Source organism: Schistocerca nitens, chromosome 8, assembly GCF_023898315.1.
Source record: "Schistocerca nitens isolate TAMUIC-IGC-003100 chromosome 8, iqSchNite1.1, whole genome shotgun sequence".
NCBI lineage: Eukaryota > Metazoa > Arthropoda > Insecta > Orthoptera > Acrididae > Schistocerca > Schistocerca nitens.
In genome coordinates, this window is record NC_064621.1 from 216,917,021 (window position 1) to 216,941,327 (window position 24,307).

General features: G+C 40.2%; 2 protein-coding genes across 3 annotated transcripts in view; one reads left to right on the forward strand and one right to left on the reverse strand.

The window, feature by feature from the left end:
* The window catches only part of LOC126198528 (uncharacterized), a 14,489-nt gene extending 9,801 nt beyond the window's left edge, over positions 1-4,688 (reverse strand). Inside the window, exons 1-2 of the mRNA XM_049934923.1 lie at positions 4,385-4,688; positions 4,130-4,295 (exon numbers count right to left, since the gene is read on the reverse strand). Of these exons, the coding sequence (XP_049790880.1) occupies positions 4,130-4,295; positions 4,385-4,499 (281 nt within the window). The 5' untranslated portion in view covers positions 4,500-4,688. The remainder of the gene's footprint in view (positions 1-4,129; positions 4,296-4,384) is intronic.
* A 1,065-nt stretch (positions 4,689-5,753) lies between these two features.
* LOC126198644 (zinc finger CCCH domain-containing protein 11A-like) overlaps positions 5,754-24,307 on the forward strand; it is a 61,875-nt gene continuing 43,321 nt past the window's right edge. The window contains exons 1-2 of one of the 2 annotated variants that reach the window (XM_049935107.1): positions 5,760-5,891; positions 7,690-7,826. In XM_049935107.1, coding sequence (XP_049791064.1) covers positions 7,821-7,826 — 6 coding nt within the window. In that variant the 5' untranslated portion in view covers positions 5,760-5,891; positions 7,690-7,820. Of the gene's footprint in view, positions 5,892-7,689; positions 7,827-24,307 lie in introns of both variants that reach the window. The other variant, XM_049935108.1, reaches the window with a different exon arrangement.

Sequence of the window (24,307 nt, forward strand, 5' to 3'; positions counted from 1 at the left end):
CCTTCTGGGCAGTGCCATAAGGCCGTCCAGCACCCGGTCTTCTCGTGAGCACCGCTTCTCGGACCACTGCTGCCAACAATCGTGTACAGTGGGTACGTTTCCGCCGAGTCTATCTGCAATATCATGGACGATCAGCCAGCTTCTCGTAGTCCTATCACACAATTATGTTCAAACCCAGTGAGCTGTTGATAATGGCATCTTCTAGTGTTGAAGGCATTATTTTCTATCATCATCTAACTATGCCCTATCGCAAAGGTATCTAACAATCACAACAGTTACAGCGCATATTTAAAGTATACGTGATTTGCATCCTCATAGTGGCACTACTAGCACAACTCTTTTGTGAATGGTGCATAATTTGAATGTATGTTATCTTTCAGATGTAGAAAGATGCCTACCAACTTTCATTTATCTCACACAACTACTTCTTGGTGTTGGGAATCTATCAGTGTAAATTAAGGGAAAGTAGAATATTCATAACAGAAGTAAGATTTGAAGGCAACATCCCCCACACTAGCCTAGTTCCATCTGTCACCTAGGACTTATACCTGTGAGTAATTTTTGCACCCGTTGCCAGTTGATGCTCCGATTAAGTATGTAATTTTTGTGGTCTTCAGTCCCGAGACTGGTTTAGTGCAGCTCTCCATGCTACTCTATCCTGTGCAAGCTGCTTCATCTCCCAGTACTTACTGCAACCTATATCCTTCTGAATCTGCTTAGTGTATTCATCTCTTGGTCTCCCTCTATGATTTTTACCCTCCGCGCTACCCTCCAATGCTAAATTGGTGATCCCTTGATGCCTCAGAACATGTCCTACCAACCGATCCCTTCTTCTTGTCAAGTTGTGCCACAAACTCCTCTTCTCCCCAATTCTGTTCAATACCTCTTCATTAGTTATGTGATCTACCCATCTAATCTTCAGCATTCTTCTGTAGCACCACATTTCGAAAGCTTCTATTCTCTTCTTGTCCAAACTATTTATCATCCATGTTTCACTTCCATACATGGCTACACTCCATACAAATACTTTCAGAAATGACTTCCTGACACATCTATACTCAATATTAACAAATTTCTTTTCAGAAACACTTTCCTTGCCACGGCCATTCTACATTTTATATCCTCTACTTCAACTATCATCAGTTATTCTGCTCCCCAAATAGCAAAACACCTTCACTACTTTAAGCGTGTCATTTCATAATCTAATTCCCTCAGCATCACCCGATTTAATTCGACTACATTCCATTATCCTAATTTTGCTTTTGTTGATGTTCATCTTGTATCCTCCTTTCGAGAGACTATCCATTCCGTTCAACTGCTGTTCCAAGTCCTTTGCAGTCTGACAGAATTACAATGTATCGGCAAACCACAAAGTTTTTATTTCTTCTCCATGAATTTTAATACCTACTCCGAATTTTTCTTTTGTATCCTTTACTGCTTGCTCAATATACAGATTGAATAACATAGAGGAGAGGCTTCAACCCTGTCTCACTCCCTTCCCAACCACTGCTTCCCTTGACTCAACTGCCATCTGGTATAAATTTTAATATTTGCACTGAATCTTATTCAGCGAGTTCAAAGTTCTTGATGAACAGCTCTCTTTATATGACATCCTCTTCCCCTTATATATTATAGCCTTCATGCTCATTTCCATTGTATAGTCTCTCTTTACACACACTATCATCATCATCATCATCATCATCATCATCATCATCATCACCGATGGTTTCAGTACGTGTAAAGGGTGTTCCAAATTGGTTCCAAAAGTGTTCAATGACGACCGGAAGTGCAACCATTTGGAGATTGTGACAGAACTTGTTGAATGGCTGGAAAGAGACCAAGGTTTTTCAGATAACACCATCACTGCCAATGAGACATCGTTTTCTGGGTACAACCCAGAAACGAATTGACAAAGGTCAGAGTGGCACACTCCCATGTCTCCCAAGCCGAAGACAGCAAGAATGGGGAAATAAAAAATGAAAACCATGATAGCATAAAGCTTGATCCATTCGGAGTTTGTATGGCAAGGAACAACTGAATGCAGTCACTACCTCAGAGCATTAAAAAATTACTAGCAGATCACACAAAGCACATGCCCACTTCAATGTGGATGCTGCATCAGGACAATGCGCTGTGCCACGCCACTCTGTTGATTCGGGAGTTCTTAGCAAAGGGCAACTTAATGCTGCCGCAGCCGCCATACAGTCTCGATACGGCACCATCAGTCTCCTTACTGCTTCCATGTATTAAAACCAAGGTAAAGGGGCATCACTTTGATAACACTGACGACATCCAAAAGTCAAAATACATGCCATAAAGAAATTTCCTGTCACCACTTTCCAGGAAGCATACCAGGTATGGGGGAATTGCTTGAAGCAGTGTAACGCTGCTCAAGGCAGCTACTTTGAAGAATTTTAATATATTGTACAATTTGGATCAATAAATTTTGGACTTCTTTATGACCACACCTTTAATACTAATGGAGTTCTAGCTTGCCTGCAAAACACCTTCCCAAAGGTAAGGGAAGAAAGTGCCTGCCAGAGTACAGACAAGCCAATGACAAAATTCAAAGGGAGGTCTGCTCTAAAATAATACCTACCTATCAAGCCAATGAAATGAGCCATAAAATTTTAGGAATGTTTTGACACTGTAACTGCAAACATCTATGATCTCAATGTATATGCAGGGAAACAAACAAGGCAATGTCTTCCAGTGATAAACACCCTAGGGGAAAGGGTTGTTTTGGTTCTGGCAGAAAAAAATCAAAACTGCATGTGTCACATTTGGTTTTGACAGATTTTTTACTAGTGTCAAGTTGCTCAATACCACCAGATTTCCATCAGTGGGTACAGCTATTCATTCCAGAAAAGATGTGCTGAAATTTCAAGGGAAATTGAAAAGAGAACCTGATTTTTTTTCTTCACAAAACATCATGAAACAATAACAACTAGGTGGCAAGACTAAAGAAGTTATTGTTCGTTGGAGTTGTCACGATGCTACATTATAGAAATCTCATCGCAAACAAAGATGGAAGCAAGCTGGAGGTAGATTGCGCAGGCATAATTTGCTTCTACAATTAGACGCGCTGGTGGAACTCCTGACAAATGCTCAAGAAAATGTGAAAATGTATTTTATAAGTTACATGTGCTTTCTGCTGTAAACACATGGATTTTGCATAAGGAAAATACAAGATGACAACTCAAATCACTGTAATTTGTTGTTTCACTTGCTAAAAAGCTGATGGTGGCAGGAAAACTAAACAGCCATGTCGAATGAAAGATATACAGAGACAAGTCATCAAAAACAGCAAAGCTAATTCTAAATGTAGATGGCCACTTGCCAATTGAAGGTACTAGAAGGAGATGATGCACAAAATGTGCCAAGAAGAAAAATAATAAGTGGACAAAAACAGTTTGAATAATGTCCCAAATACCTTTTTGCAAAAAATGTTTCACATCCTATTACACACATTCACTGTAACCTTTTCCTACATGCATTTGCTATAAACTTTATAAAAATAAAACTTTCGCACATTCAGTTGTTTCTCTCGTGTCATGTCTTGATTACCAGTGGGACATTGATGTCCCAACCCTCAAAATTTCCCTCTCCCACAACAAATACGTATGATTGTGCACAACTGACTTACCATTCATACGAAGAAACTAACACTGACACAACAAAAACAATAAATGGTAGTGTAAGGGTTAAGGTCTGTAACCCAACTGCCATGCCATGCCATACAGCCCCCCCCCCCCTCAGTGACTACGAATTGGTCGGCACACTATCACCATAGGAGTGATGCTGCAGTCCACTAGCTGTAAAAGATCACTTCATACAGAAATCAGGCATTTCATCAGGAGATTGTGCCCTGTTTTGTCCCCATAAAAACACTTATACAATGAATTATACAGTTACCACTTGATAAAAAAAGGTAAATAATTACAGTCCTATAAGAGCACTACACATTTTGATAGTACAAATGTTGAAAGGGTTGAAAATAACAAGAAAGTAATGAATATTCATGAAAAATGCCAACAGCATAACTGATACTCCCATGATTAACTACGGGCTAAGGATCATGAATGAAAAAAATCTATAGACTGTGAGGTATATATTAAATGCATCACACCTGTTAGCTGTTTGTGAAGAGACTCCCGGGACCTTGTCTTCGCTAGTTCGGTGGTTTCGCCGCTTATCGGCCGGATGGACGTAATTTTTCCCAGGATCTTCTTTTCGAAGTTGTTTGTAGTACTTCCGTAACGCTGTCTTCTGTCTCTTCTCTTCCCACTTCTCGACTACAGATTAAATTATTTTAAGGCGATACAACCTACATGTTCACGGGGCGGAACAAAAGCAACTATCTTACATTTCTCAACTAACTTACCTTTAACTTTCTTGTTGAAGGTTTCTTGTCGCCATTTATTTTTCATGTACTTTTTAATATCACCCTTTCGACGACACTCACTTTCGGGAGCAGATGACTCCACATTTTGCCTCATGATTTTGAGGACTATGAAATATATTTTCACTTCAATTCAGATACACACTCGATGAAGCATAGTATGTTCATATTACGTTACGTTGCCTCGCCTTTGCAGTTACTTATAACTGAGAACCTGCCATACTTCACTCACCTAGTTCACTTGTAAACACCACGGATAACCACGTGTTTAAAACCAAAGTTAATCAACATCTGCCCGCGATAGGATAGTCCACGGCCGCCTGGCGGCCGTGGATAGTCGCCCAGCGATTTACATTTGATTCACATAATTTTTCATTGGAAAAAGTTTGCCCACAACTAAAAATATTAAGACAGTACGAAAGCATTGAATACTAATAGCGTACCTGGAATCAAATTTTTTATCAGCGACATACTAAAAAAAATCAAAGAAATGAGAAACGTCCATTGGAAAAAAAATGTTTCAACGCCAATGTATAAATAAAAATTAAATGGAAAGATTAAGAGTTTGACCGTCTTTTTAGGCTGAGCTACTTGTCAATATACACTCTGCAACGATTTTTATATAAATGATTAGTCGATCATTAGCTATTAATATAATAGGCGAATGCATTTATACCACGGTCTCCTCGTTGAAGGAGGTCGTGTTTGTACTCATATGCAGAGGCACTATACACAGTACGGGCAGTTCACGGGGAAATCCACAGAAACCATCCCATGAAGTAGCATTCTGTTCCATAAAATGTCACATTTTGGCAGGTCTGAACTAACTGCGAGTGACCGTCTTATTTCTATTTAGTTCTCGCCATACTATGTTGATGCGAGACAAATGACTGTAAGGACAAGAATGATGGAAAACTAGGCTTCATGGCGAACTCCTCCGCCAATGTGGAACTATAGGGAGAAACCATAAAAATCTGTAACTGAGCCAGTGAGAGATTGCTTAGGTTACAAGTCCCGCATATTCACCAACTTGCTACTTCCCTTGATATCCTCGCACCCGCTGTCATATGCTCACATACTTCGTCTGCCTGGAAAATGAAGCTGATTTTTTTAAAAAAAGCAATATTTTTAGAAATCAAACTATATGTATTGCTTTAGAAAAGCATGTTTATTTAGGCTATATATAAATTTGTTATATTATCTTATACACACACGCGCCCCTGGTTTAAATGTAAATGTTACGAGGCATAGGAATAAAATTCTCCGTAATACATGATTCATCATTCGGGAGAAACTTGCATGAACTTCTTTCCAGCTTTCTCATAATGTAAAAATTGGTAGTTGTCGATAGCTTCGGTATCGGATGCTATTGAGCGATGTCAAAGAGTATCGTAGATAGTAGAAATCACTGAGTGAAATTACAATTCCAGAACAGAAGAGAGTTCTGCTGAAAGTAGATTAAGATAGTGTGCAAAAATATACATTGCAGGTATGTGCTGTAAAATTTGTGTATAAAAATATGCACTTAAAACATGTGCTCCAGTAGCATATTTCTAGTACATTGCACTCCTTATTTGGAATTGTGTTTGGCATCGAAGACATATGCTAAATTTGCAGGAATTTGTTATTGAGAATATAAATGAATAACGGCATAATAAAACATAATTATTTGCCTGTGTTTGTACCTGTTAACGACTAAGCTAGAGCGAGGAATTTTACTTTCAAGTATTTCGGTGCTTTATAGGTGGTAGAAAGGTCGCGTATGTAGCGTACAGCAGCCACATTGTTCACTATAAATAAATGCTTTCTGAATTACAGAAATAATTGTTTGCATCCTGTTAAAATACTCAATCCTGCACAGCCATCTCCACTCCACACAATAAACCAAATCAGCTGTCTTGTACACACTCTAACAGTTATGTTGTAATTGAAATATTGTCACAGTCTTGTGGTGTGGTCCACCAGAATTGTCCACATTGGCTGTGTTGTTATTGAGTTTATACTAAGCCCTGACCTTTTCCAAGAATTTCTTGTGTTGATGTTGATACTGACTTCAATTCTCTTTTCACTTTAAGAAAAGTGCCATACCAGTTGTTGACATGTATGGTAAATACTGTGTGGCAGAGTCAGAAATGCTAACTAGGTGTAAGTAGGGGGAGAGGTCACGTAAGAAAAAAAAAAATGAGAACTGTAATGAGAAGACTGTCAATCAGTAATTTAATCGTCCATGTGTTAACTGATTTTAATGTAACTAGGCCTGTCACAGAAGAATTTCAAAGTATCGTGTAACTGCTAAAAGAATGAATCATCAGTCACAAATGCCTTGCAAAGAAGTGTTATCTTCACTTCTGTTTGATAATACAAGCCTTAGATTATTATTGCTGTTAACAAAGGAAAATGCATTTTCAGAATACACAAAATGAAGTCAGACACCTGTTAGCATAATATTGTGAGAAACATGTACCATCTATCAACAGACTTGTCATATGACTTCTAATCATGCTTTCAGATCCACTTTATCATCAGTATTAGCCATTTATTTATCCAGAATCATTTTAGTAGGAAATCAGATTGGTCAGCTTAATACAAGGAGAACATAGGCTAATTCATTTATACAAGCTCTTAATACCCACATGCTTAATGGAGGGAAGATGAGACTGGTTATCAGCTGTGGACTTGGTGAAGGAATCATCCCAATATTTGATGCAAATAACAGTGTAGAAAACAAATTTAAAGATGTATTAACGTAACTATTTTTCAGAAACAAAAAATAACTGTTAAAGTGTTTCATTACAGCTCATGATATACATAAATGTTTTCGTGACCGCTTCAAATGGTATTTGGAAATTCGATTTTCTGATAAAATAAATTAATGGGATCATGTCATCAGAACAGATGCAGCAAAGGCAATAGGGTGTTTCAAGAGTTTTGTTTGATTCGCATGGCCAGGAGGTATTGATAGTGTACATATTTGATCTTTTGCATCTAATGAAGAGCATTAGATAGCAGAATGAATGACATGTTGTTTGGGATTTTATTAATGGACCTACTTTTTATTGCACATGTTTCATCCCAAAAGTTTTATGCATTGTTTGGCCTTTTGCTTCCTTGTTTGCTGTGGCTCCTAATGTGATTACATTGTGAATTGACTATTGACTATTAGCTACATAAAAAAAAGTAAGATATACCAGCATTATCAATTCCTTAAAAAAACTGAAGTGTTTCTCACATACTTTGTTTATTAATATTGTAATTCCTCAGATCTTCCTGTTGTAACTGTGTAACAGGTTCTCAGAATGCAGCTCATTGGAAGTAATTGGGTGATACAGCATTTCAGTGTCCCTCATGTATTGAAGTGCTGAGTGGATTGTCTGTCAGTATACCATCAGCCCTCTCCCTTCCCTTTCATGCTGTGTTGATGTCAGTAAGTATTACGTTTGCTCCTCAGCATCTACTATGAATTTAACTTTTTTTTGTTTGTGTGTGGTCAGTTCCCACAAAGCATCCCAGTTCAGCAGTGTGAGAAATAAACTGAATGTGGATCACCTGGGATCCCATTTGTTTAATACATACATGAAATCCAGGCAGGACACATGACATTGAACTGAATATATGCAATCCAGTCTCATTAGTGTGACCACTGCCTATGTTCAATATCAACATGTAACCCGTCACAGACATCGGGTGCAGCACTAGCATGTCAGGGTGAAAAACAGTGCAGGTGTCATGTAGCAGAAATGGAGGAATTTATCTGACTTCCAAAAGAGCGTGATTGTTGGCTTTTGGAGGGGGAAGGGGGGGTAGAAACATTTCCGAAATGGTTAAGTTTGTAAGCTGTTCATGCCAAAATGGCGATATCAAAAACCAGTGGTGAGGCAACTGTGTTGCATCAAGGGCTATAGGTGGTGGGTGAATGACTGCTGTGGAGATGTGTACGGGTGAATAAACATGCAACTGTTGAACTACTGACTGCCCAAATGAACAAAGATCCTACCAATAGTTTCCTCCATGACTGTTCACTGAACATTGCTGTGTGCGGGCCTCCGCAACAGGCACTAGCTCAATGCACCCATGCTAACTGCTAACTTGCTAATGAATGCTGAAATTTGCGTGCCAGTACCACAACTGGATATCTGTTGAGTGGCGTCAGGTGGCCTCTTCAGATGAATCTCATTTTATGCTGCGTTGAACTGAAAGCAAACACCCCGCAACAATGGTCAAAAGGGCCTATGCTGGAGGAGGGAATGTTAAGGTCTGGGTAAAGTTTTGTGGCATTCGCTGGTGATCTCACTGTCCTGTAATGCACAGTGGATCAATTATTGGGGCCATGACCACCTCCTACATGCAATTTGTCTTTCCTCGGATTGTGGCATCTACTAGCAGGACACTGCAATGTGTCGCATAGCTTACAGTGTACTTGTATGGTTTAAAGAGCACCAGGATGAGTTTATCATATTCCTCCAACCACCAAACTCCCCATATTTAAACCCATTCTAGAATCTGTAGGGCTACCTTGATCAGGCATTCCATGCCATGGATCCTCAGCTGAGAGATATAATGCAGCTGGCCACAACACTGGAGACAACGTAGCTCCACACCCCTGTTAGCATATACCAAAACCTCATCGACTCTCTTCATGCACATCTCGCAGCATTCCAAGTTGTAAAATGTGATTATTCAGAATTTTGACAAGTGGTCACAATAATGTGACTGGACAGTGTAGAATACAATCATTGCTACAATGAAAAGTGAGGCTGCCAGTGGGTGTGATTTTTCAGTCTATCATGGATATGTGACTAGACAGATCATAAGAACATGGTGCACACCTTTTACTTTCATCCAGCTGCATTCCAGAACTTTTAGCTACTAGTGTAAGTCAACTCTGATGATACACACTCAGTTTAAAATTTTCACTTTCAGACTCGACAGAAGCTTAATTTTCAAATGCCACTTTAGTTTACAAAAAGCACTCAAGGCCATTTTTATTTTTATGGTTTTTTCACCTCATATTTTGTACAAAAACACTTCCATTGTGCCTATGACTGTGACATTACAGTATTTTCTTTACAGTTTGTTTGACACAGGTTATTTCGGTCTTATTATCATTGGTTTTCAAGCCCACTTTCATACTTGCTTAATAAGTTATTCCAGCTGTTGCAGTTTTATCTATAGGCTACTAGAAGTGGTACAAGTGCACTCTGTGTCGGATTTTCCATTGCATGCTGTTGTAGATAAGTTAGCATGATGAATGAATGATGGTACATCAGTACGACAATACCTAACTCAAATGTAGATAGCCAATGTGATTCTCATTTGTAATTTCATTTGCTTCATGGATGAAGTCAACATTTATTTCCTTTCACCTACAGCAGTTCAGAAAGCTGATATTTTGTGTCACTCACAGGAATTTAAGCTGTGCTGTTAGGTTCCTGCTTAACCATACTGTCAGAAACAGCAACATATTCGGCATATACAGCCACAGATTACGTGACAAGCAAGACTGTAAATATTACTGCTGCTTGCTTTACTCACAGAAATTTAAGCTGTGCTATTGAGTCCCAATATAACCACAACCTTGGAAATCATGATGTATTTGGGGAAAAAAGTCAAGTATTTGTACCACAATTTAAGCTGTGCTATTAGGTTCCAACCTATTCACACTCACAGAAATAGTGACTGTTCCAGGAAAAATAATCAAATATTTGTGGCAACCACAATTATGAAATTGAGCGACTCTCATTGGCTGCAGTATATTTCGCCTGATTGACTACAATCAATGGTAGTGAATTGCAAACTGCAGCGTTTAATGGTAATGTGCCGACACTGTAAGGGCACATTAGTCCTAGAGGTAAATAGTACACTGTTTATTAACAATTGCCCAGTGATAAATGAGCACTCTGACAACAATGGTCAAATAGCAGCAATGGCCCATATGACACCTGTCATTTGTTGACTAGAAAGACTTTGACTATCCAGTAAGCAGTTTTAAAAAGCATTAAGAGGATGTTGTTGTGATTTATTTAATGTGTTAGATGCCACTTGTAATTTTATTAGATAAAGGACCTCTTCACTTGTGTAATTGCCTCCCAGTGAGAACTTTGAAATATGACAGCAGTACAGGATTGCATAAACCACTGGTTACAATGATTATTAAAATAGAATCCTGTAAGCAAAGAAAATTATTTACTGATTTCGTGTTATTAGCAATACTATTATTCAATTTGAAGAAACAATATTAAAATGTTTATGTTCAAAAGTAGCAGTCTTGAGAATAAAGTTCATACCATATGGTGCTCAGTCAAGACGGTAACCGGAAACGTTGAGAATCGGGATGATTGTCATTGCGGAAAATTAATAAATGATGTGTACATCATACACGTGACATAATTTTTAACAGTCAGAATTTTAATTGAGAAATTTAGAGTAGTTGGCTCAAAAAACTGCTCGTGTTGAAAAAATGTGAAGCTCAATATTAAAAGCTTTTTATTTTTCTTTAAAAAAAAGGGTGGCCATTGTGGTAGTTTGTGTATTAGTTTATTACTTGTGCGCACAATTTTTCCAATGTGCTTTGTTTGTAGGCATACACTATTGTCAAAGCTTATGAAGGAGAAAGAATAATGAGCATATCTTAAAAGGGATTCCTAGTAAGTCAGGATTTGGAGTTCATAGGTTTCATACAGGTGGTTTTGCTGAGTGTGCGACCTGTAAATTGATCTCTCAGGTAGTAAAATATTTAACTGACAGGATATAAAACCTTGGAATAGCTTGTCATCTTGGGACCGAGTGGGCCAAGGTGTTGGTCCGCTCCAACAATCCATAGTCCTGAAATGTCTGTGTCACATATTAGCACACATTGTGACGAAAGTGTGCTGGTTTACCATCGTGCATGAGCTACATTCATATTAAACTTCCTGGCAGATTAAAACTGTGTGCCAGATCGGGACTCGAACTCGGGACCTTCGCCTTTCGCGGGCAAGTGCTCTACCGACTGAGCTACCGAAGCACGACTCACACCCCATCCTCACAGCTTTAATTCCGCCAGTACCTCATCTCCCACCTTCCAAACTTCACAGAAGCTCTCCTGCGAACCTTGCAGAACTAGCACTCATGGAAGAAAGGATATAGCGGAGACATGGCTTAGCCACAGTCTGGGGGATGTTTCTAGAAGGTAGGAGATGAGGTACTGGCGGAATTAAAGCTGTGAGGACGGGGCGTGAGTTGTGCTTTGGTAGCTCAGTCGGTAGAGCACTTGCCTGCGAAAGGCAAAGGTCCCGAGTTCGAGTCTCGGTCCGGCACACAGTTTTAATCTGCCAGGAAGTTTCATATCAGCGCACACTCCGCTGTAGAGTGAAATTTTCATTCTACATTCGTATTCTTTGATGCAGTGGCACAGCCTCCAACAAGGTGGACATTATATTAATGAGAAAGTCCAGATAATGCACACCAGTCAACCTTTGTGGTAGCATGCATGGCTCTATTAATCTATTGTTAAGTATGCTGCCCATAAGTTGGTTGCGAATCGGTGTTGATGCCCTCTTTCCTGGAATTTCTTGGGGATTATATCTGCCCATACATGCTGGTTGTGGAAATTCACTACACCATCTCTTGTGAACCCTGCCTCATCGGTAAATAAAATCTTTGATATGAACAGTGGATTGCAGCACACTTCTGCAACAGCCATTGACAGAACCGTTGTCTTCCATGATGATCCTGTGGTCTTAGGGCCTGAACACTGTGTAGATGATATGTGTACAGCAATTGTTCATGAAGTATCCCCCATGTGAGAGAGAGAGAGAGAGACGCACATTCTACTGCTGCCAATCGTCGCACTCTGGTCCCAGGGGTTTCTTACATCAAACATAGCACATGCTGCTCCATGTCAGGCATGCCGACTGTGCGGAGCCTTCCACTGTCAGTCTTCTGAGGTGCAGGGGTACTTGTTTCGCTCAGACATTAGGAAAGCCTGCTGGACAGCTTATCAGAGGGCACACTGCACTTTGGATATTTTTCAACGTAAAGGGCACAGGCTTGCAGGCTTCGTCCATTTGCTAAATCATAGCAGAATATCTTATCTGCTATTTCACTTGTCGAGTAGTAGGCTTCCATTGCTAATAAGTGTCAGGAAAGAGAAAATGTAAATGTACTACACCATTTGTATGTACAAACAGTGCAATAACAGTAAACACATAAGTGAATCTGCATTTGGAAGAAGGTACACACCATGACATGTCCCCAAGGTTGACAGTACTGTACACTAAGGGACATAAACACAATGAAAACTGTGTACAACATTACTCAAACCACACAACTGACTGCATACCACGTAGGTAAAGTACTGTGAGTAAGACATCGTAATATTATGCTGTCACATTTGAGAGATCGCAAATGCAGCAGCTGTGCTAATATCTGCAACCAGGCATTCCGCAGCCCTTCCTTTAAACACATGTTTATCTTGGAAAGTATGCATTTACAGACCCATGTTTATTGAACTTGGAACACCCTGTATATATGAGAGACACCCAGTTATTAGATAAGTCGATGTAGGAAAGAAAGCGAGGTTTTTAAAAAATTATACTTGTAATACTTTTCAACATACCCTCACCAATATTAATACATTTGACCAATGGGCCAGTTTTTTAAAAAAAATACCTGATACAAACAAGTCTTTGACATGTTTATTTTAGCAACTTCCCCACAATCCTTTAATCACCTCATTGTCACAGAACTTTTTCCCACATAATGCCTGCTTGAGTGGACCAAACAGATGAAAATCAGAGGGTGCCAAATCTGGACCGTAAGGAGAGTGAGGTAGTATTTTCCAACCCATTTTTTCAATGGTTTCTTGAGTCAGATGGGCCTCGTGAGGGCAAGCATTGTTGAGCAGCAATATCAGGCATTTTCTTTGAGAAAAACAACATTTTTCTCCTGTTGCTCGCTTTACCTTGTTGATCAGCATGTCTGAGTAGCAGATACTGTTTATTGTACACTGATTTTCCAAATAATCAGAAAAGATGACACCTCGAGCACCCCTAAAGACAGTCAACATGACTTCTCCCTCTGGTTCTTGAGTTCTGAGTTTCTTTTGGATAGGTTCCATTCCATGCTTTGCTTTAGACTGAGTCCAAGCTCCATTATGTTAAAAACTTGTTCACAAAAGGATCACCTTCCATTTCATAGTGTTCTTTCAAGTCTGTACACTTTTCAACAATGCACGCCGTGGTGGCTTGTGTGCATCAATGATACAGTTAGCTGTACCATAGGTGCAACCACAACGGTGGGGTATCTGTTGACAGGCCAGACAAATGTGTGGTTCCTGAAGAGGGACAGCTGCCTTTTCAGTAGTCGCAGGGGAAACAGTGTGCATGATTGGCTCACCTGGCCTGTAACATTACCCAACACGGCCTTGCTGTACTGGTACTGTGAAGAGATTAAAGCAAGGGGAACTAGAGCTGTTATTTTTTACCAAGGACATGAAGCTCTACTGTATGGTTAAGAGATAAATGACATCCTCTAGAGTAAAATATTTGGAAGGTAAAATATTCTTCTATTTGTATCTGGGCAGGAACTACTGAGGAGTAGGTCACCATCAGGAGAAATGAAACTGGATCTGCAGATGGTGAAGAGATTGAAGAAAAGATAATTAAGAGAGAAAAAATGTAATTTTGATGGAGAATGGGATTTGATAGTAGGAAAAGGAAGAGAAGGAAAAATAATAAGTGAATATGGACTTGGGGAAAGGAATGAAAGAGGGAGTTACCTTCTAGAATTTTGCACAGAGTGCATTTTAATCATAACTAACACTTGAAGAATTGTGAAAGAGTGTTGTATACATGGAAGAGACCTGGAAACACTGGAAGGTTTCAGATGGATTACATAATAGTAAGACAGATTTTGGAACCATATTTTAAACTGTAAGACATTTCCAGTGGCAGCTCTATGCTTGGACCATACTCTATTGGTTATGAACTGTAGATTAAAACTGAGGAAACGGCAAAAAGGAAGGAAGTTGAGGAGATGGGACCTGGATAAGCTGAAAGAACCATATGTTGTCGAGAGCTTCAGAGTGAGCATTGGGCAAGAATTAACTACAGCAAAGGAAAGGAATACAGTAGAAGACAAATGGGTGGCTTTGAGAGATCAAATAGTGAAGGCAGGAGAGGATCAAATAGCTATAAAGACAAGGCCTAATAGAGATCCTTGTATATTACAGGAGATAATGAATTTAACTGATCCAAAGAGAAGGTACAAAAATGCAACAAATGAAGATGGTGAAAAGGAATACAGACATGTAAAAACTGAGAGTGACAGGAAGTACAAAATGGTTAAGAAAGAACAATTAGAGAAAAAATGTAAGGATGTAGAAGCATATACCACTAAGGCAAAGATAGATACCACCTTTAGGAAACTTAGAAACATTTGGAGAGAAGGGAAGCAGGTGTATGAATATCAGAAGCTCAGATGGAAAACCAGTACTAAGCAAAGAGGGGAAAATTGGAAGGTGGGTGTGTGTGTGTCGGGGGGGGGGGGGGGGGTTGATCTATATAGAGGAACTATACAATAGAAATGAGCTCGAAGGCAATCATTTAGAAAGGGAAGAGGATGTTGATGAAGATGGATGGGAGATACAATACACTATGAGAAAAGTTTTATACAGCACTGAAAGAACCAAGTCAAAGCAAGGCCCCTGGAGTAGATGACATTTCATCAGAACTACTGATATCCTTGGGAGAACCAGCCTTTGCAAAACTATTCCGCATGGTGTGCAAGATGTATGTGATAGACAAATTACCCTCGGACTTCAATGTGTAATAATTCCAAAGAAAGCAGTTGCTGACTGGTGTGAATATTACTGAACTATCAGTTTAATAAGTCATGTTTGCAAAATACTGACATGAATTTTTTAGAGAAGAATGAAAAACTGGTAGAAGCCAACCTCGGTGAAGATCAGTTTAGATTACAGAGGAATGAAGGAACGCATGAGGCAATACTTACTGTATGAGTTCTCTTAAGAGAGATGGTCAGTCATAAACTAACGCCCCCCCCCCCCCTTTTTTCCAAGTGCAACTGCGTAGGCTGAAAATCACAACATTGATGACTAATTTATGACTTTTCAAGCTATTGACACACGGAAGTTTTCACAGCCTCCTCATCTTCAAGTTAAATCCCATTATGAGCTTCTTTTAGTGGCCTGAACAGATGGAAGTCTGATTGTGCCAGGTCAGGGCTGTATGGGGATGAGAATAGTCTTCCCATCCAGCTTTCACAACCTCTTCAGTTGTGTGATGCCTGGTGTGTGGTCTTGCATTGTCATGCATAAGATGATCTGCCATAGCTTGTGTTGGAGGAACTCCCTGAGGACGTGCTTAAAGCTGTTTGAGGGTTCTGACATATCTGGCAGAATTTATTGTTCATCCCTGCTCCAAAAAATCAACCATAATCACACTATCTGCATCTCAGAATACTGTAGCCATAACTTTTCATGTCATTTTTGCAGTTTTGAAGTTTTTCTTCTTCTGTGAGTTTCCATAGTGCCATTTCTTTGACTGCCTCTTTGGTAAAAAAAAAAGAAGAAGAACCCGTTTTGTCTTTTGTCACTCTTTCTTTCAGGAACTCCTCTCCTTCCAAATGGAAGTGCCAGAAGAATTTTTCATGTCCTTTTATTCTGGTCAGTTAACATTCTTGATAACAAAGTTGCATGAACATTTAGTATCACAGTTTTTGATTATTCGACATCATACGTGTTCACTGCCGAGGGAGGTAATGCGGAGCTAATCATCTGCAGTCACTTTGCGTTCACCACGAATGATGCCCTTGACTTGCTGAATGGTGGAGTTGTTGCAATCACTAGCCTGCTGCTGCGAATTTTGTCAGCCAACAGTGTTCTCCCTTCAGCTTCATTGTAGCGATGAATTCACCATCTGACAGTGCTGATATCCACTGTTGCAGCACCGTATACATTTTTCATCCTTTCATGACTGTGGATGGGCATTTCACCATCTGCATTCAAGAATTCTGTCACAGAATACTGCGTAATAAAAACATTGATGTTTGCCACTTTGTAAGTGAATGAAGTACTGGCATCTGTTGATGCAGAAAGACCATTGCAGTGGGCTGGAGAAGCTGCTTTGCAGAATAGTGCCAAATTCAAAATTTTCACTTAACAGACCTTATTTATGGAGAAAGGGAGGCATTACTGTACTTTGACTGACCCTCGTAGGTTAAGGAAAGGTAAACCTACATTCATAGTATTTGTAGGCCTAGAGAAAGCTTTTGGAAATGTTTACTGGAATACACCTGTAGAAATTCTGAAGGTAGCAATAGTAAAAGGCTGTTTACTACTTTTACAGAAACCAGATGGTAGAGGAGCTTGAAAGGAAAGCACTGGTTGAGAAGGGCTGAAACTAGATTGTAGCCTATCCCCAATGTTAGTCAATCTGTATGCTGAGCAAGCGGTAAAGGAAACCAATGAAATATTTGGAGAAGGAATTAAAGTTCACGGAGAAGAAATAAGAGCTTTGAGGCTTGCCAATGATGTAGTTCTGTTGGAGGCAGCAAAGAACTTGGAAGAGCAGTTGAATGGAATGGACAGTGTCTAGAAAGGAGAATATAAGACAAACATCAGCAAAAGCATAGCTTGGGTTGGATGAACTCACTGAGGGCGTGCTTAAAGCTGTTTGAGGGTTCTGACATATCGGGCAGAATTAATGGAACATAATTGAATGAGGCAATGGTTAGGGAACTGGATTTGGAAATAAGATGCTAAAAGTACAAGATAATTTTTACTTTTTTAGCAGGAATAACTGTTGGTGGCCAAAGTAGAGAGTATATAAAATGTAGACTGGCAATTGGGATAAAAAAAAAATTTGAGGAAGAGAAATTTGTTAACATTGAATATAGATTTAAGTGTTATCAGTCTTTTGTGAAAGTATTTGTTTGGAGAGTAGTGGAGTGTATGGAAGTGAAAAGTGGGTGATACAATTCAGATAAGAAAAGAACAAAAGCTCCTGAAGTGTGGCGCTACAGAAGAATGCTGAAAATTAGATGAGTAGATAATGTAACTAATGAGGTGGTACTGAATAGAAATGTGGAGAAAAGAAATTTCCTTCACAACTTGACAAAAAGAAGGGATTGGTTGATGGGATATGTTCTGAGTCATTAAGGAATCATCAAGTTAGTGTTGGAGGGAAGTTTTGGGGATAAAAATTGTAGAGGGAGACTAAGAGATGAGTACAGGAAGCAGGTTTAAAAGGTGGAGATTGCAGTAGTTATTCAGAGGTGAAGAGGCTTGCACAGGAAGACTAGCATGGAGAACTGCATCAAACAAGTCTTTTGACGGAAGACCAAAGCAGCAAAGAACACACTTTGAGACTATTTCCTTGTGTTGTGTTAACTCTTTCAGGACCCACCTTGCACTTGTTTTGTTGTACTGGAGTTCATTACTGATAACTTTATGAACTATGGCAAGACTTACTGTAACTGCTATGTGCTGAGTCACAGACTGCTCTACTTGTATACAGCTCTACAAACCACTGGTGCTGTCCTGTGTAGATTACAGGAGTCTCACATACGACTTGACATCATCTTTGACATTGCAGATGCTGGACCTGCTATACCGTTATGGGGTACGACTGACAACTGATGCCTGTCAGACTAGCCCCATGGTCAGCCTCCTAACAGAGGCAGGGGTTCTATTGTTGCAGGTTCTACGACAACAGTTGATTGCTTATGCATTACAAATCCCTGGAGCACGCGAACTAACGTCCTCTCTTTCCAAAAATGGAGATCCATCTCTCACAATGGTGGACCAGGTCTGCAGTTATGATCACCACTTGCATCCAGCCCCTTTTTTTTTTCATGAACTCCAGTTTTCCCCTCTCTCTGGGCTCACTAATGTACATGGTGCATCCCCTGTCCACAGCTCTGTCTTGATCTATAACAAAGTCCGAAAGACTTGGTCCATCTTGAAGCCCTCTGCCGTTAATTCTTCTCCATTTGTTTATGTGCCATATAGCTGTTTACTACATGTAAATGCATCCCCTACAAACTACAATGAAGTGCCTGGCAGAGGGCATTTCTCATTGTACAGTGTACTGAGCAAAATGGTGCAGTGCTGAGACTCTGGACTTAAATGTGAGAGTACAGCAGCTCAAACCCCATCCTGGGCATCTGGATTTATGTTTTCTGTGGTTTCTATAAATCTCTTAAAGCAAGTGCTGGAATGGTTCTTTTGAAAATGACATGACAAATTTGCTTTTACAATTCCAATTTGTGCGCAGTCTTCGTGGAACTCATCGTTGATAGAAAGTTAAATCCTTATCTTCATTGCTTTGGACACTGTATTAGGAATTCTTCTTATTCACTTTGGATATGAAGCGCTGGAAGAATGGATTTTTTCATGATGCTGTGCAACTATAGTTCTACCGAGCGAGGTAGCGCAGTGGTTAGACACTGGACTCGCATTCGGGAGGACGACGGTTCAATCCCGCGTCCGGCCATCCTGATTTAGGTTTTCCGTGATTTCCCTAAATCGCTCCAGGCAAATGCCGGGATGGTTCCTTTCAAAGGGCACGGCCGACTTCCTTCCCCGTCCTTCCCTAATCCGATGAGACCGATGACCTCGCTGTCTGGTCTCCTTCCCCAAACAACCAACCAACCAACTATAATTAATCTGATCTTGTCTTCATGGTCCATAGGGTAATGATGAATAGATGTCTGTAGTATACTCTTAGGTTCCTCATTTAATTATGGTTTTATAAACTTTGTAAGTAAGCTTTTGCAGAATAATCTACCAGTTCAAGTTTTTCAGCATTTATGTGATGCCCTTCCATGGTTCAAACCAAATTGTGATAATTTGTGTTGGCCTTCTTTGTGTACATTCAGTATCCCCTGTTGGTCTTTGGTGTCTCTGAAAGTCTCCTAGTAGACTACCATTGTACCAGTGAACTTAAAGACTGCTACCTGTTCTATCTACAACTGAATGTGTGTGATCATTTCATTTCACAACCCACAAATTGTTACATATAAATATTGCTGCGAGGTGCCAGTCGTTGTACTACTGTAATATCTTGTCTAGATCTGCTTGATTGCATTCTGTGACTGTTACGTGCATAACCTATGTTTAGGTCACACACACACACACACACACACACACACACACACACACACTAGGAACAAACAATATTTCTGCAATTCATGGCTTGATCCAACTTGGATACAGAAAGGTTTACGGTGATTGTGTGGTGTTGGTGTTCTTGTTCCCAAATTACCTTTTATACAGCTATGTACTTTTAATGTACAACACATCATTATGTATACAGTCTAGACACTGTATACGTATAATAGCTTATACAGCAAATACATCACTAGTTGGCTATCCTGCACTGATAAAACAAATTCCTGCCATATAAAAATATTAGTCCACATGCTACTAAATTGAAGTTGCCAAGAAATAGTACAAAGCATTGGAAACATGATCGTTTGTCAGTACATTATGTCTCCATGTAAAAAAATTAGCAGATTTTGAACTTTCCTATAATAATAAGCTTCATTTACTATGTTACCAGCCTTTAATACAAAATGTATGTATGACTACATATCTTAAAATTGACACCTCTGATTTAATAATTGTTAGCATACAGAATATAGCGCATTTAAAGACATCAGAAACAATTACGTTCATTGCACTAAGGACATTCGAGTTAAGGCTACCCACCACTTTGGATCTAATTCATGAAATTTTGAAAATCAGACTTCAAGTCCATTTTTATTTTGATACATATCAAACATTACTTTCAACAGTATTAGGAAAATGATAGATTACTACTCACTGTAAAGGTGATACATTGTGTTGAGTTGCAGACAGGCACAACAAAAATACTGTTACATGTTTAGCTTTTGCCAATGCTCCCTTCAGAAAGGGAAACGTACTCATTCAGGCAAGCAAGCACATCTCATGCTCACAGGAATGCAACTGTCACATTGAGCCTAACGACTTTCGTGGTCCTATAGAGTCTGAGTGCAATGGGCCTTTCATGGCATGAAGCTCACACCTGGTACAGCTACTTGCTGCCATAACTAAATCATTCTCAGAAATAATATGCTGGTTACTGTTTTCAGTACCCAATTACTTGAAAAAAAAAAAAATGTGTAGCTAACCAGGTTATGTACATTTCAGGAATACTACTGCAAATGCTCAATCATTGTGTGTGCCTTCTTAGTTTTTTACGGAACTGTCCAGTTCGTTCAAGAATGCTTAGAACGTATGATTGTTTCACAATCTTTCTCGTCTTATCTTCCCAGAACTACTTCATTTATTGGCTGGTGGCCTGCCTTGGCTTGACATTACCCTCCTAGGGTTCTTGTTGGACAAGAAATTTAGCAGTATTGATCATTAACCTGAGATGTTCGCTGACCTGTATGGAGTCTTCTGTGATATTAAGTTTTCTCAAATCCCTTCATGTCTTTTCCAGCCATCCCATGTTATTCTCTTAAAATAAAATTGCAAGTAAAATTAAATATACTCCTTTGCACCATTGTCATTCAGTCTATAAATATGACCATAAATCGTTAATCTTCTCTTCCATGTTGTGTCTATGATTGTTACTATGTTTCTGTATGAATTTTCATTTCTCCTGTTGAGCCAGTTGCCATCTTTATTCTTTTGTTTCCTTGCAGTTTAGAAGAGTTTTGAAATATTTTTGTTGTAACTCAAAGTTCTTGTTATTAGTAATCAATTTCCCTGTTAAATCTTTAATGCGAAGGCTGGTCTATTTGTACAATTGGTATTAATAAATGGAAATATTTTTAAACATAGCACACTAGGGATAAGTCACTTCTTGCCTCACTCTTATTTGATTTGACAAGTTTGGTGACTTCATTTTAATTGGTTTCTTTATTCACTTGAGGACCATATACATTACATAATGTTGTCTAGTTATTTACACAAAATTATATGTCATTTGCACGCCATAATAATAAATGCGTGAGTAGTACTACCATAAAACTCTTCTAAAACTATAAATTGACAGTAAATACAGTGTGTCATTGTAACTGTGGTGTCCATTCTTGCGCACAAATGTAAGCAGCAACTCGCGTGTTCAAATAGTACATTAAGTTGTGATTTTGGGAACTTTTCCTGCTTTTTCTTTCTTTGAAAGTGAGAACCTACCAACTTCATACGCATCATTGACATATGTGCTATGAAAAGTACTTAACAGTAAGCTCTCCCTAAGGTTAGAGTATACTGGTTTTGTGGAGTATGTTCTAATTTACAAATGATAGAGCACAGCAATCAGTCGTCTTTTTCTTGCAGGCTTTATTCTGCAAATCCAGATTTCGGCTAGTGCCTAGCCATTACCATTGCACCATTTCATAGTATCAATGCATGTTCTAGTATGTCAGTCCCCTATTGTTTGGGCTTCTATCACAGTTCTTTCAAGACTACTCTTGAAAGACTCTGCATGATGAGTGACATGAACAAAAATATGTCAAGAATGCTCTGACGTGAAATTAGCAGAGCCAGCAGGCAGAATAGACAGGCAGCAGCACCAGGACCTGATGCTTGAACCCCACGACATCTCTTCCAGGGACATGCACTTAGTCCACCCATTGGGCTCTCAGTAGAGGAAACTGTGTTCCAGCGGCTATAAGGGAATGAACGAGACCTACAACAAACACTTTACCTGAAGATAACAAGTAGGAAGCTTGTCAAAACACTGCGACAACATAGTGCCATGACTCTGCTGATAGCACGAGAAGATTTTGTCAGTGTAGTTCTCTGAAAAAGCTGCAGTTCATTATAATAATGAGATTACATAATTGCTTGCATAAATTATACTGTGGTTGGTATTGTGTGGACATAGTTGTTTATGGTAACACTAAAAGATTAATCATGCCTCCAAAATGTCTACATTTATTATGTAGAATAAAGAATGTCCCAATACTCCATGTGCCCTGCCTCCCATCTGTGTCAACTGTGGAGAGCACCATTGTCTTGCTTGCCTGGCTGCAGGATTCTCCAGAAAGAAAGGAAAATCATGGAGTACAAGACCCTGGACCGACTGACCTACACTGAGGCTAAGAGAAAATTAGAACACCTGCATCCTGTGCGTATGACATTGTCTTACGCCGCCGCTACAACAGTTCTGACACTATCAGCTCCGCTAACCCAGCCAGAGAAGCGTACAACTTCTTCAGCTGCTCTTGCTACAAAAGGGTCCCTTGGGTCACTTGCTTCCCAGGTGTCTGCTAGTGGGAAAGATGATACCTGCCAGTGGCTGAAGAGCCCAAAAGCAGCTGGTCGCAGGGCTTCACGCTCATCCTCAGTCCCGGAGACTGAATCAGTGATGTCCTCCCAGCCAGGGAAACCCAAGGAACAATGAGAGAAAACCAAAAAGGAGGTCCCCAAGACCAAGGGAATTGTGGTGGCACCCACACCACTGCTACCTCCAAGCTTTGCGTCTGTGAATGAGGTGGGGATTCTGGCGTCCACTGAGGACATAGATCTTGGCGGACCCTCAGACAAAATGGATATAAACTGCTCAGGCAAAAAGTCGGTGGCAGCAGGTGACCCTGAGGTGTAAACTGCCTCATTGAATGTTCCATGCCTTCTCATTCTAACGGTGACGTCATCCTCCAGTGGAATTGCGGTGGTTTTTTCCACTGCCTGGCTAAGCTACAGCAACTGTTAAGCTTTACACGTGCTATCTGCATTGCCTTCCAGGAAACCTGGTTCCCAGCAATATGGACCCCTGCCCTCCGCGGCTATAAGGGATATTACAGGAACCATAGCGACTATAATTGAGTGTCAGGTGGAGTTTGCGTTTATTTCCTAAACTCAGTCTGTAGTGAACACGTGCCCCTTCAAACCCCTCTTGAAGCTATGACTGTCAGAATAAGGTCGGCACAGGAAGTAACTGTCTCCAACACATATCTTCCTCCAGATGGTGTAGTATCCCTGAATGTATTAGCTGCACTGATTGATCAACTCCCTAAACCTTTCCTGCTTTTGGGAGATTTTAACGCCCATAACGCCTTGTGTGGTGGCACTGTGCTTACTGGCCAAGGCAGAGATGTCGAAACTTTAGTGTCTCAGGTCAACCTTTGCCTCTTAAATACTGGGGCTGCCACACATTTCATTGTGACTCGATGTAGTTACTTGGCCATTGATTTATCAGTTTGCAGCCCAGGACTTCTCCCATCTATACACTGGAGAGCACGCGAGGACCTGTGTGGTAGTGACCACTTCCTCATCTTCCTGTCACTGCCCTGGCATCAAGTCCATGGACGCCTACCCAGATGGGCTTTAAACAAGGCGGACTGGGAAACTTTCACCTCTGCTGTCACCGTTGAATCTCCTCCACATGGGAACATCGATGTGATGGTTGAGCGGGTGACTACAACAATAGTTTCTGTGGCAGAAAACACGATCCCTCGCTCTTTGGGGTGCCTCCGGTGAAAGACAGTCCATTGGTGGTCGCCGGAAGTCGCTGAAGCAACTAAGGAGCGTTGGCGAGCTTTACAGCGACATAAGCAGTACCCTTCGCTGGAGTACCTCATGGGCTTACACAGCTCCGTGCTTGTGTTTGCCAACTTATCAAATGATGGAAGCACAGGAGTGTTGGGAAAGATATGTCTCGACCATTGGGTGCCAAACGTCACCTTCCCAGGTCTGGGCAAAGATCAAACATGTTGTCAGGTACCAGACCCCAACAGATGTTCCCGGTGTCTACATAAATGGGGTGTTATCTACCGACGCAAACGCGATTGTCGAGCACTTTGCTCGAGCATCTGTGTCAGAGAACTACACCCCAGCCTTTCGCACTCTCAAGCAGCGGCTGGAAGGGAAACTCCTCTCGTTTACTACACATTACAGTGAATCCTATAATGCCCGATTCACGAAGAGGG